The sequence below is a fragment of the Acanthisitta chloris genome, unplaced genomic scaffold (assembly GCF_000695815.1).
Source record: "Acanthisitta chloris isolate BGI_N310 unplaced genomic scaffold, ASM69581v1 scaffold3408, whole genome shotgun sequence".
Taxonomy (NCBI): Eukaryota; Metazoa; Chordata; class Aves; order Passeriformes; family Acanthisittidae; genus Acanthisitta; species Acanthisitta chloris.
Window position 1 is genome coordinate 10,784 of NW_008688532.1, and position 14,813 is coordinate 25,596.

Consider the following 14,813-nt stretch of genomic DNA (forward strand, 5'->3'; position numbering starts at 1 on the left):
TTTGGTCCAATCACATTTAGAGAATTAGCCTTCTTATTCTGATTCTGTACTTCAGAACTGGCTCATGTCTTCATGTGGACAAAGAACATAGAAACTGAAGAGGAATATTGATTTCTTCCAAAAGCACCAATACTTGGAAGCTTGAATGCCTTAAAGCCATAGCACTTTGTTCTCTGAAGGAGAAATGGAAATGGAGAGTTTGAAAGTCCCATTTGATCTCATTTCTAACATTGCACTCCTTTGGCTAAGGGATTCTCCTTCACTTAATGGAAAGGTTGGCCTCAGTTACCTCATACTTCAGGCACTATTTGAAGTAGTTAAGTCCTGCCACGAGGAAAAACTTCTCCAGGAAAAGTTCGGAGTCCAGCACGGCGATGTGGGCAGCTCGACCTATCAAGGTGTTGGCGGTGTTTGGCAGAGCATGGAACACGTTGTGTCTGATCAAAGTGCAGTCCTTCGCCCCAATCAAAGGCTGGAGCAGGTTGTTGATCATTTCTGCATATACAGGACCTGAAAAAGAGTTTAGATGTCACACCTACCTACAATTACAGTTGTCATGAGAAGGAACATGGAAGCAAGGCCCAATGCAGGAGATAACATCCCAGTTCAAAGGTTTGCAGGTGCAAATCTTAATCTAATGCACTTGCCAGGTGGAGAAATCTGCTGAAGCTGCTAGCATGAGGAGTGGGACACTCCTTGGCATTTAGTCATATTTCCTCTGTCTTTGAAGGAAATGGTCTTGTTTCTTTCAGGGGAGTGGGACTGGACTCACACTGCCTGTGAATTCAAGTGTGAAAGTGTTTGGCAGAACAGAGATCTGTTTGGGTTTCTCTGAGAAATCTAATACAGGAAGGACATGGTGCAAATAGCTGAGGAGATTATAGGGCAAAAATAACATCTGAGGAAACATGTACTGATAAATGATATACACTGAATGTAGATCTGGCTCTTCCTTAGTCAAATATCTCTCTGAGAAACAACCACTGTGAGTTAAAAAATTACCATTTAATTCATATCTGAGATAAGATAGAAAGACTTGTCATTTGGGTAAGAGGTGTGAAGGCAATCTAGCTGATTATTGGGCCTGGGTGTCCCTTTCTGCATCCAAAGACTACCTCCATTTCTAGGCAATCACACATGTGAAATGGGGATGAAATTGCCCTGAACATTATTCCTGGAAGTAGTATCAAACTAAAGCCATGAAAGATTTTATAAATGAGGGGGAGTGCTAATAACAAAGGCAATACTGGGGGCAACACAGGGCCTGAGCTCACAGGGGGGCTCTGGTGGCATGAGTTCTGATGTGCTTTGCAGATTTTATAACAAACCAATGTAGTTTTAGATCTGTCCCCTAAATTATCTGGCAATCCTTCAAACACTGTTGAAAACAAAGGGGAAAAAAAAGTGACTTTGGATGTGCTGAGAGAGATTTCATTATGTGTAACAAAGGTGAGACAATACTAGTAAATCAGTAGACTACAGAAAAACATTGTCAAGAGCTAGTGCTATTATCATCACTCTAAAAAAGAAGAGAATTAGAGGGAAGGGAAAGGAGCAGTAAGAAACCTTTGATTATGACCTGATTGAAATTTGTTTTCATCAGGCAAAGAGCTTCTTGAAAAGCTTCTTTTATTGATTTCAGTAATTTCCTGTGGGGAGAGAACACTTTCTTCCTTATCAAATAAACATGTGAGATTTCATCATGCTGATGAAAGCCCCTTCTAATGCAATGATCTCAGTTTCACAAAAACACAATTCTTCAACAGCTTTGTGAATATAGAAAAGGTCTTTAACATACCTGTGTGTCTGTCTTTAAGTGCATTTTTGCACATTTCTATTCTTGCAGAATGAAAGGGTACGTATCTATCTTGGGGTGAGGCCACTAACACAACATTTTTAAAGTACTGAAGACCTGTGGCAAATATATTAAATACATTAATCACCATGAAGCACAGCAATAAAAATATATACAGTGTCAGCATGACTACTTCATGTTCAAAGGCATTTGGAAATCTACAGTGCAAAATAGATCATAATTATTAAAATGCAACACAAGCTTAGAAAGATTCATAATAGCTTAAACCCATTTCTGCTGCTTCTGTGAAATGTTTGTTACTTATCAACACTCACACAGGTTAATTGTATGTCAAAAAAAAAAAGCCACAACTGTCCAAAAAAAATTTGGTTAAAACCTTAATCTTGCAAATATTTAGACCCCTAAACAAGATCAAATTCAAAAATAATACAAATGAGTACAATTCTCAAAGAAAATATAGAGAGGGAGGAGAACTTCACTGCTATGATGTCATACTGCTACATCAGTGTGGAGAAAGCTTTGGAATCCAATCCCTGCATTCAGCAGTCCCTTGATAAATGCACACTGCTGGTACAGTGCCTGGAAAGCAGGAATCTTCCCTCTTCCCTGGAGGTAATGGGGCCACCTATGAGCTGTGGAAACAGGCTTCTGCTGTTTGCTCTGTCTGTGGTCTCTTGAGCCCTCCATCACTCACATTTTACAGAAAAGTACAAAAATTGACACCAGTGTTCTAGTCTAGTAGTCCAGAGAGTACCTTGAACTCAGAAGGGCTGTGGGTCTGACCTTCATCTTTCCCTCCCCTTTATGGAAGGCCCAGAACTAAAGCCAGGTTGGATTGGGCTTTGAGCCACCTGGTTTAGTGGAAGGTGTCCCTCCCTGCCCATGGCAGTAGAGGTGGAACTAGATGATCATGAAGGTCCCTTCCAATCCAAACCATTCTTTGATTCTATGATTCCATGACTATGATTTCTAGATTTTCATACAAAAGCTGACCAACCCCACCACAAAGAAAAGTCCTGATGGTTGCCTTTCCTAAGCCTGGCTGAAGCTGTTTATAATTTTCTTCTTGTGTAATCAAACCAATTGAGTTTGCAAATTCAGCCTGAAGTAAAAGGTAGGAGAAGCAATAGTAAGTGTTACCATATCTAAAATTGTATGTGAAGAAGTTCATAAGGAAGAATATTTTGTTGTGACCTGTGTCTTTTTTTTTTCTTCAAAACAAGACTGAGGGACATTTAAAGAGATTGAAAAGTAGCAGGGACTTCTACTTTAATAAGAAAGTTGGAAATTGTTGGCAGTTTGAAGAGTCATCTGGGAATGTAGGCATGACACTGCTTCTGGCATTTCTCCTTCTGTAGGTTCTCTCAACTACTTTTGGGAGTAGGGTACTAGAGTAGGGGCATCTCTACATTGACTCAGTATGCCAGCTCATATATTCATATATGGACCTATATATGTCTTCAGATATTTTGCCTAAGCATCTACCTGGATGATTTTGACTTCGTAGACAACTCTCTCCACATTTACATTTCTGCATTTTCAGGGACAACACCTTCATTTATAGCCTGTTATATCTCTAGTCTACCAAGCTAACAAATAACAAATTGCTTTGACTCACAACACATGCTTGGGAATTCTTTTCTTGAGAAGTTACAATATGAGATTCACGTGTACACCCAATTTTATTTGAACTTGACAGTAGTAAAGCAGACATCAACTGTACTGCATGGAAATGAGAGCTAGGGAATCAAAGGGAAAATTCAAATAACTCCAATATACATAACTTCCCATTGTTGATTTTGTAATGTGTGTTCATAAAATTATGAAACAGATCTATATTCATAATAGTAAGAATCAAGATTCTATATTCATAGTAGCATAGTATTTGTTTCCTATTAGAAGTGTACCAAAGTATGAAAAAAAATTTAACATCATGTAGTGACCTTGTGACTACATACTTAGCACCAATTTGCTCACATACAGTATTAAAAACACCTCTTAGAAGAAAATTTTGCCTCAACAGAAGGATCATGCTTGCTTTCTTTTCTAAAGACAAGTCTGATTTATTTCATTTATTCATGACACACCAAAGAAGGGGTAAAAGATTCTCTATTCAGATATCATTTTTCCAGTGAGAGGCCATACATCTCTCTCTGTAGTACAAAAATGTCACAATAGACATGAATAAAATTTGCTCTTCATCTCACAGAGTCATATATCCTCGAGACAAGAGATGTTAAACTTACAAAAAATAATAAAAAAGGAAAAATGGCTTTCATCTAGTAGTATAAATAAAGCAATGGTGGCCTGTCAAGAATGATGCTTCTTGCTTACAGAATATAAACTTAGGTGCAAGTTTACTGCAGCATGGAGGTCGTATTTGATGCTAACAGTTTGGCAAATATATTCTCTGATACCCGGCACCAAAAAAATGCACAGAGAAAGGAGATATTAGATTTTAGACAGAACAGTCCTACTTCAACTCAAGCATGTTTTAAGAAATTTCATTAACAAAATGCAGATTTCCTTTACTCTCTGGAGAACGTGCCAATCCAGCACAGTCCATTGGAATAGCCCTTGGTATTTTCACATGCACATCAAACCCTACTCACCCGTTTTTTGGCTGAGCTGATAGAGGAAACACTTGCGCAGATCTGCATTGTCCCTGAAGGTCAGTTGCAAAAGTGACCCTGACTTTTTCAACTTCTGCATGAGCCATAGACCTGAAATGAAAATTAGTGCTTATTTTTATCCTGTTTGCTAATTATCAAGCAAAGGAAGACATGCTTACACTAAGGGTAGCAATATAATTCAGTAGAAGTCTTGTTTGTTTATTCTTGTGTTCCTAATCAACAGGGAGAAAAGTTTAAGAGACTTATGGCATAGAGGTAACAGTTTTAAACTAAAAGAGGGTCAATTTAGACTAGATATAAGGAATGAATTATTTGCCATGGTGGTAGTGAGATACTGGAATAGGTTGCTCAGCAAGGTGATAGATGCCTTATCTCTGGAAACATTCAAGGAAAGGTTGGGTGGGACTCTAAGCAAACAGATCCAGTTGAAGATGTCCCTGCCCATTGCAGAGGAGGTGGAACTAGATGGTCTTTAGGGTCCCTTCCAGCCCAAACTATTCTATGATTCTATGGTTATCCATGTCATGATAGCAGAAACACTCAGGAAGATTGAACTGTGGGACTTAGTTTTCCCATAACAATGTGTCTTTTTGAGACGTGGAAATGCCTTTCTTTATTGGCAACATACAAAGAAGTGGAAGACTACAGTGGAAGCAGAGTTATCTCTCGTTGCTGTACACCCTTAGGTTTTCCAGGAAGCACTGTGATGGACTTATTAGTAGATACTAAAATCCTCTCTCATTGCAATTTGTTTTCTGTGTGTTTGAAGTCTTCAGCAAATATTCGCCACAACCAGAACGTACAAGTCATGCTATGATTTATTGGTACCTCCATGTGTTGCCCTTTCATGCACTCTGCCGTGGACCCCAGCCAGTCACAGCTTTTTCATCAACTCTTACCTGTACTAACCAAAGTGCTGTTGTTGTAAAGGGTTCCCAGGTGAGGCCCAGAGAGGGACAGGAAAGTGTGTAACTTGTTGAGGTAATAGCGAAACCTGGGGCGAGTTAGTACAGACCGAATGATGACATTACCAAGGGAATGTCCAATAAAACTGTTGGGAAAGAAAGAATTAGATTAGCATGAAAACTGTCTCCATTTTCTTCAAATTAAACATAAGTGTGGCACAAATTGCTCTTGGTGGGCGACTCTGTCGAGGCTTTCAGTAATATCCTTTAGTTACCATTTCACATTTTTTTCAGCCTGCAAGATACTCTTTCAGCTATAACAATGTAAAAATTAATCTCATTTATTCAATGGTTTTTGACACAGGACGGTTTTGGAAAAGCTAATTTCACTGGATGTTGCTGGTGTAACTCAAACAGTTACAGACTATTAATTCTCATAAAGCTTACCTTATTCGGGATATGGAGAGGTTGTACAACTGGATATGCTGAATAATTTCATCCAATAATCGGTCAGTCATTGTATCAAAATCAGCAAAAGTATCAGTCTGGTGAAAACCAAAAGGAGTTGATTAATTAAAACATATTGCATTTATTGCAGACTGATGTTATTTTCAAAGTAAAGTGCAATCAGAAATGCAATAAACAGTCTGAATTGTCTTTATACATGTTCAAGGTGGGGAAGGGTGAGGGATGGAAGGAGTAGTTCTCAGTTTCCAGATCTTCAAAAAATTGAAGTTCTCCTTTGAGATAGATTGCTGAGTGATTGCAGAATCATATGTATGATGCTAAAGCATCCTGACTTGACACTGGTGAGAACTGATAATGCTCAGCTGCTCTAGATACCAGATTCTGCACATGGAAGAAAAGCTTCTGGCATTTAGGATTCACCAGATTACAGCGATAAAATAGTTTACAGCATAATACACTGACATGAGGGTTATAATGATGCTAAGGATGTCATCAAGAAATTATTTGGCAATCTTAATCAAATGCTGTGTGTTTGTTATTCAACAGTCATCAGTAAGAATGAGTGCTAGAGAGACAAAGAATTTGTTGTTTGCAACATTACTGCCAGTTGTGAGACAATAAAACAAATAATATATTATCCAGCCTATACGACTACGGGCAGATCTTATTCAGAACTGTGTCATTTGGCAATTCAACAGAACTCTAAATCAAATTCCTAAGTAATGAGATGCCACAGAAACAATCATCAAATGTTGGAACAGCTATTCAGAGCAAACATATCAGTAATTAATGTTTTTGAAACATATCAGTAATTAACGCTTTTGTGACACAACTCATCTTGCTAATTGCAGCTCTTGCAAAGGAAAACATGAACATATTCACTTTGCAATGCAGACTTAAAATAAATGTTCTCATAAACTGCAAACAGTCCACTACCCTTCTGCCTGTTTGTTTTGTCTGCATCGATAATTAATTATTTCCTCCTAGGCTCATTATCCCAAACCATTCAGGTTGCTTGAAAGTGGAAGAATATCAGCCTGAATGTTAACTACAAATAAAACACATCAAATCTCATATTTCACCTGGTTATACCTCCATCCTTTACTATTGTTTCAGCCTGACTGAACCTGTCAAATGCATCACAAATGAATGCCTAAAAAGATTATTTGCATTTTCCTCTGTAAGGCAAACCAGTTACATGACTGATTTCTTGGGTCACCTTTAGTGTGGTTCTCAGAGAATGGAAAAAACAGTGATGAATGCTTTACAGTATCAAAAGAGTCATCAAACCACCCAGGTTCTATTTCCAGTGCAGTGAGATCTTCCCCACCTTCCCAGACAATAAAAGCACCAAGAAGTTCCCATTATAGGCTCTGGATAATGTTAAATAGAGGTGTTGTAAGATGTTTCATTCTCTGAAAACATACTCTTCTCTGAAAAGAAGCTTTGATGAAAGTATGAAGTGGTCTCCTCATTATTTTCACCTTGATTACATGCAGGTCTGCTGCTGACATAGACATGCACAGGAAGGTGGCAAGTTCACAGACTTTTACCAACTGGCCATTTCAAAATATAAAAGCTAGTGAACAAAGAAGGCTGGAAAGGTTTGACTCAAGTTTCTTAGCTACTTGTAAATCAGAATCATGTTTCTGATTGGGCACTGGAAATCCTTATCTTGTGCATAAAGTTAGGCCTCTGTGTCATAAATATGGGTTCATTGCCAAGCAAAGCACAGGATTAATTCCTGTTTCTCTGCCTAGACCAGCAATCAATTTTTCTGGAAGACATTTCTTTATCATTCAAGGATATAAATCTCACAAACATTACCACAGCAGAAACAATGGCTGATGTAGGAAAGAGAGCTGACAACACCTTCTGGGTATTGCACATCCTATGGAGAATTTATTATCACTAAACTTGCTGCTTTCTATCATTGCTGTGTTGCAGAGGCACCAGATTGCCAAATTTGCAAACTGATGGGATAAATGCATTTTCTTCCTCTAAGGTCTAGTCCTATTTCTGCTAATGCCATTGCCTTTGATTTTAATGCCAGGGATATTTTCCAATGGGTTTGAACACCCTACCCCATTAGACCTGAATAGGACCAGGCCTTTGCACTAAGTACTACATAAAATTCCCTGAATTCCCCAATGCTTCATTCAGCTGGTGTAAAGGCTTTTGCTGAAGGCCCTGTTTCAGCAATCTAAAGGAAGACAGAAATTAGCTGTACTACCTGATTTCTTTCAGACATTAGGAAGTCTAGTTTTCCACCAGGAAGTCCCAGTTCTATAAAAGTCTTTACCAGACGCAGATCTGCACTGTTACCTAGGAAAAATGGTATTTCATAAGATGTAGTTCAACAGAATTATGCAAACTAACAACAGAATAATACTATAGAGTCAATTTTACTCAACCTTGACACCAGGGAGCTCTTGCAAAGTACTGCTCAGGTTACCACACCGTAGGATCATTTATTGAAACAGTGGGAGAGCAAGAATACCACAGCCTGCCCCAGGTGGGCTGGACCTCACCTGCTGCTGTGTGGGACTGCACAAGTGATGGGGAAGAAAGAGCAAAGATCAGCCCCAGAATAACTGCATCCTCTACTTGCTGAACAGCAAGACAAAAAAATAACAGCAAGCTGAGGTCTGTTCTGCCACCTTCACATTTGGTGAGGCTCCCAGGGACATCTCAGCATATGTGTTGGACTGTAGGGCTGAACTTTCAGATGCAGAGCATCCCACCTCCATATATTCACAATTAGAGATGTTGCTCAAATACTGTCAGGCTCCTAATATTTTGAGAGATGCCTCATTCCATACTAGGAAATTCTAAAGTCTTCTGAAATATTTTGTTGGAAAAAGAAGTACTGCCACCTCATGAGAAGGACATTCCTGCCTCTGGCAAATGGACTTGCTCAAGCCAGTAGGTGTTCATTTTCCTTTTTTTTTCCTTTTTTTTTTTTCAAGCCATATTCATTTTCCTTTTTTTTCCTTTTTTTTTTTTAAGATTTCAGAGTTTCTCTCTCTCCTCCTCTGTAGTTTCAAGGTTAGCATCCATGCTTTTCCCATTAATACCAATTATTTGACAAGAGAAAGTTCATGTTTAACTAAACTGTTTCCTGCATTCATTTTCCTTTTTTTTCCTTTTTTTTTTTTAAGATTTCAGAGTTTCTCTCTCTCCTCCTCTGTAGTTTCAAGGTTAGCATCCATGCTTTTCCCATTAATACCAATTATTTGACAAGAGAAAGTTCATGTTTAACTAAACTGTTTCCTGCTGTTAATACCAATAATTTGACAAGAGAAATTTCATGTTTAACTAAACTGTTTCCTGCTCAGAAAACATATATGTAAAAAATTCCAAGGCTTGCTTCCTCTGCAGTGAATAATGACTTTTATTCTCTCACTTTCTGAAGTCAGCCACTATCTACCCTATAATAGGGTTTTGGGTGTTTAAACAGTGTTTTCGTCCTGGTGACATACTGCAAAACAACCATGAATCTTCTGTGGGAAGACAAGTGGAGTTACTCTAACAAACTCCTCCTGTACACAGGAGGACTGATGTGCTTTGGTGTAGAGCTTGGTTTAAACAAAACAACAAAAAAGGTGACAGCTCCCCAATTCTTAGAGCAAATATTTGATATTTCCCTAGATCCTTTATTACAACAAATAGCAAAATAAAGAGTAAATACTTAGCTAAGACAAATATTTATACATTCCATTCTTTCTTATGTGATGAACATATGCCCTTTTTTCAAAATGTACACCGAAAAGACTTAAAACTAGAAATCCTTCCTGGCCTTACCATCCAATCCATGGACACAGACAACCAGGTGGATTCCATCTTCCAAATTTTCTTCCTCTTCCTCTGGTGGAAAATATGGGATATCAGAAGCTAGTACAGATAAGTCACTGTACAGAAATCCTTCAATCTTCATTTCTTTTTTAAATTTTTCTTTGGCCTGATAAAAACTGGAGAATACATTAATTAATCAAAATAGAACTGAGTGTTCAACAATAAACCTTCAAACTAGAAATGAGGATGCTTGTACGTGCAAAAAGTTATATTTGCAGCTTTCAAGTAGCGACGTGGATATTATTTTTTATTGTGGAGGATAAGACATAAGGATATTCTGTCTCAAACATTTGGACTGTGATGACAGTAAGATGTAATCAGAGCAGAGGGTCCTGCAGAGGTGGAGCAACGTGTTCTGAGCCAAATTCCTGCTTCATCTGGAGACTCCTGCTCAGGCCTCCCTACCCCTGACTCACTTCCTGGAGAAGGGTTTGAAGGGGCTGTGCACACCTGAACAGAATGGTGTGAAAAATGGTGTGAAAAATCTAGTTTACTTAAGAGGCTGCACCAGGTTAACTGTGAAAGGGAGAAGATTGGGTCTTCTCCCTCTCTTTTTTTTCTGCACTCTCTCTTTCCTCTTTTTGTCTTTTACTTTCATGCTTCGTACCAGCTCTGTTACATCTGCATGGTGGGACCAATGTAGGATCTAAGGACTGATGATATTCTGTTTAGCTCTCTCCCTTTTCTGTCTATTTTTCTCTCTCTCCCTGTGTTTTGCTTAGGCAAAGCACAGCTGTCATACTTTACCCCCATACTCCTTACTGAAGTTTGTTGTGGGAGAGGTGAGGTTGTGAAAAGTGGTGTTGTGACTTTTTAGCCAGCACCTTTGGTTGTGTGTTGTGGCTTGTGAGCCTGCACCTTTAAGGAGTTTGTTGTGGGAATTGAGAAGTTATTGAAGTGTACTGGACTGTATTGTCTAAATTAAGGGCGTGTTATCCTCCACTCTTGTGGAAGTCTATTGCATAAATTTAAGAGTCTGTTTGCTAACACCTTTTGGGTACACATATTGGATTGGTTGAACAGAATTATGGCAATTGTACAATAAAACCTAAAGTTCCTTGACATGTGGTCTGGTGTTTTTGTTCAATCTGATAAGAATTCATAATAAACCTCATGTCACCTACAGGTGGGTCGTGACACTTATCTATTAGGACTGGGAGAAATAAAGATGCCAGGAAGAAAGTTTTTTCTGAGTAATTTGGCTGCATACAGGGAATAGCTAAAGATCCTTAGCACCTAGCACCTGCCAGAGGAATGAAAGAGTAGCAAAAAACCGATTTTATGGTAGTTTATAACAATAACACTAAGATAAAAAATTATAAAGTTTGCACCTAATAGTATTATCAGCCTTATAGGTACTAAAATGCAAAATGAATAATTTTGCTACCACAAGATGCATTTATCAGTCAGGCAGAAAGTGTTCTCCCCCACCTCAGCTCAGACTAGAATTAAAGGATGCATCTCATATGGTAGATATTTCTTGTTTGGTTTTGGTTTTGGGCTCCTTTGAAAACATTCAGTAGAATTTAGATGAAGAGTAGCTCAGTGCTGAAAGAATTAAACTAACCCCTTTCTTACTAAAGTTCTAAAATTAGACACTGAAATTCACCCTGAAACATTGTGCTGGCTGAAGATGCCAAACCCCTCAATGGCTTTTTGACTTAGAAAAACTTATCCAGAGCTTTTAGGAACTAATAATTACAACCTAAATGTAGAATTAGGTAAAAAACTGGGATGGACCAGGTTAGGAGACATAAACCTTCAAAGCTCAGGGACAGCTTAAGGTCACTTGATACAATCATAGAATCATTAAGGTTGGAAAAGACCTCTAAGATAAATGAGTCCAGCAGCAAGCAATTGCTTACATCAGCCCAACTCACTTTTAAGGGACATAAGAATGAAAAATTAGCTTTTGGGCCATGGACCTGGAGGCCTTGGACTCAGGTGCATGAATACATGTTTAAACATTTTGTTTCACAGAGAAGAAACAAAATTTGTGCTTAGATTAAGCAGGACTTACAGGGAGGTGTTTACAACAAGCCTCAAGATGCTTTCAAAAATCTAGAAATAAAGTCTTGAGTTGCAAATGCATGCAGTAAAGAGACCAAACATTTTGGGCAGATGAATGAGTTGAGAAATTCCAGTCCTACAGATTTTCCTCATCACAGCAGAGACCAAAATATATTGAAAGCATATATGGGTTAGTGTATCAATATATGACATCAAGGTCATGATGTGGCACTTTGCAATTGTCAATGAAGCAAGAAACAAAAATGATGGTCCTTCTTGAGCTATCCAATTCCAATTCTCCTGTTTCTCCAGTTTGAGAAGTTAAAGTTGTGACCTACCAGGCAACCTGTGCTCCTGTATCATAATTTAGTTAATGAGTGCAACTAATGAAGCAGAAGAGAAAAACAATCAATGGACTGCCATAGTGAACTGACTATATGGGATTTATGTTGTATGGATAGCCTTGACTTCATGAAGGAGAGTCAGATCTTAAAGATTATTTAGACACTCAAGTCCCACTGTTTTTTAATGAGAATTAAGGACCTAATGTCTTTGACAATCTTGGTCTCTCTGTGTTTTCATTCTTCCCGTCTGTTTAGATTATTCATTCCATATAAACCATTTGACTATTTGGATTATTTAGACTGTGATTCCTCAGGGAACTGCCTCAAACGCAATCTTACTGTGGGTGTAGTGTATTAGGGTCCTGAGCTTCGTCAGGCATTACAGTTACACTAATGAAGTAATTAGACATTCTTACTTCAGCATCCTTTCGTTCGTCTCTTCCTCCACCTCATCTGAATTGGAAGAGACAACTCCAAAGGAGCCCAGAGGCTGGCGCGTGATGGGGAACGCAGCCTGCTTTGCAGAGAAGCCAACCATAGCAGGGGTCTCTTTGAGCACGGAAGAAAAAGGAAGACACGTGGCTGTGCAAGAGACGGACAGGTTAACCACATCAGCAGCCTTTCTGCTTTCCAGGGCTACTGCCTCCGTTGTTGCCAAAGGAAACCCGGTGCCGTTCACTACAACTTTACGCTCTTGGCTGTTGGGTTCCTGTGGATGTTCAGCCTGGTAGGACCTTGCCACAGGGTCTGCAGAGGCAGGTGAGTCATTGAGCTCAATTTCTTGTAAGCCCTGCATTTCCGCACACACTGCCGGGCTCTCATCAGCAAGAGAGCTGCCACGCTCTCCTTGCAATGAGCCAAATTCAGTGGAGGTCTCTGAAGGAGTTGTAATGGGATAGCAAAAATCTGGTACCACCTTTACACTTTGTGAGACACTCTCCTCTCTTGAGATTTTGCTATTGGAGAAGCCCTGTTGTGTTTTAAAACTGTCTGGCTTAGGTTTATCCTTTGGATCCTCAATATCAAACTTAGCTATAGTTTTGTCCAAGTAATTGGAAGCCCTTGGTGTTTTTAAGCTGCACTCACCATTGCTCTCCAGTGACTGGCACTCAAAGACATTATCTTGGAGCTGCTTTGGACAAATGGGTGGTCTTACGTTTTCCAAGCTACAGCAAGTCTCTGGGAGAACTTTCTCCTCCTCCCCTTGTAACTCAGTGTTACTGCTACTGTGTTTGAGGGTGGGTTTGGGACATTGCCTTGGTTCTAATTGTGCACTTTCAGTAGCGATTTGACATTCAGAAAAGTCCATGATTAATTTTCCATCTTCACCCTCTGTTTCCATGCAGCTTTTTGAGTTTCGATCTGAATCTCCTGAGGTTGCTTCACTGTGTTTGGATATATCTACCTCCTCTGTGGGCTCTTCTGGGCTACTGATCTGAGGAGCTGAGACAGATTTCGTCAGTTTGGTAAGCTCCACTTCCCTCTCCTCTTCCTCAAAGGGCAAAGAGCTGATGGATGTGAGTGATGCTTGGATCCCACTGGGCAAGCTGGTGTTGCTTTCTGTGTGGCCACCCTCCAGAGAATTTCGGTGGATTGCATGCCTTCGGACCAAGTGGTGCAGCATCTCTCGATCACTGGGCAGTTCCAGTGCCCTGCTACGAGCATCAGACCATGCCACTGAACTTGGTTCACTTTCAATGCCTGAATCAGATATTATAGAGGAAGATCTTTTTATCACCCCTGACATCGGAGTAAATTCCTCACTCTCCTCACCTTGTTGCTCCTTTGTTAGCAGTTTCACTTCAAAGTTGTGTGAAGGCAAACCTTTCAAAATAGGGAAATGAGCCTTGGTGTCTGGATCTCCTGGTTTTTCAAGATCGGTCAGTTCATTCAGTGCAAGCTCAGATGAAGTGAAATTATTCTTGGGATGACTAGATTCATCTATTTCATGTATTTCAGTCCTGTCTTCCAAGCCATCAGTCCCACAGGCTCCATACTCATACTGAGAACTGACAATTAACACAGGCTCACTTTTGAGAGAGTCCTTATTGCTAGGTTTTGTGTCTCCACAGGTAACATCCACCCCAAGTCTATTATCTTTTAATAAAACTTTCTCTGGTGTTTTAAAGTCTTCTGGCATGTGTTCTGTATTGCCTGGATCAGAGTCAGAAATAGTTTCCTTTCTTGAAACAAAAGTATTTTCAGATTTCCTTTGGCCTTCTTTGTTCACTGTACATACCTGAGATGGGGAGTGCTGGTTTAAACCCTTAGCAGCAACTTCAGTACTGCTGTATAGGCAGGAAGGATTCCCATGTATCCTGTCTGTGTGTATTAGCAGACTACCTTTCCCAAAGTCTCCTTTCATTACTGCAGTGGCATCATTTGATGCACAATCTTCATTCTCATCTATTACATCCATTTGATTATTTGCAGGAACCTCAAAATCTGTGAAAACTTCCAAATTCTGATCTGAAAGGAAGAAAGAAAAATAATAGTAGTACCTAGAAGAAAGCAAGAAATTACTCCAAAGTGATGTGGGACTGTTAAAAGTGATTTTAAGACAAAAAAAAAAAGTTGCTATGTATTTATATTATATAAATTATACATACATTAGAGTCATAATAGAAATGCACATGCCAGTGTGCATTTAACTAGAATTATATTCACTGAACAGTTATAGTTAGGCTAAAAGAAGACAATATTGATAGAATACACTTTCCTGAGTATAACTCTATCTAAACTGTAGTTTTTACAGCATAAGTAGGTGATACAAAGCTGATGT

The 14,813-nt window shown here is 39.2% G+C and overlaps 1 protein-coding gene across 1 annotated transcript in view; it reads right to left on the reverse strand.

Moving 5' to 3' along the window:
* Positions 1–304: 304 nt before the first annotated feature.
* FAM135B (family with sequence similarity 135, member B) overlaps positions 305–14,813 on the reverse strand; it is a gene marked incomplete at its 5' end in the record, with an annotated part of 56,911 nt that continues 42,402 nt past the window's right edge. Inside the window, 8 exons of the mRNA XM_009081040.1 lie at positions 305–510; positions 1,799–1,912; positions 4,429–4,539; positions 5,349–5,500; positions 5,802–5,899; positions 8,056–8,147; positions 9,627–9,793; positions 12,448–14,500. Of these exons, the coding sequence (XP_009079288.1) occupies positions 305–510; positions 1,799–1,912; positions 4,429–4,539; positions 5,349–5,500; positions 5,802–5,899; positions 8,056–8,147; positions 9,627–9,793; positions 12,448–14,500 (2,993 nt within the window). The remainder of the gene's footprint in view (positions 511–1,798; positions 1,913–4,428; positions 4,540–5,348; positions 5,501–5,801; positions 5,900–8,055; positions 8,148–9,626; positions 9,794–12,447; positions 14,501–14,813) is intronic.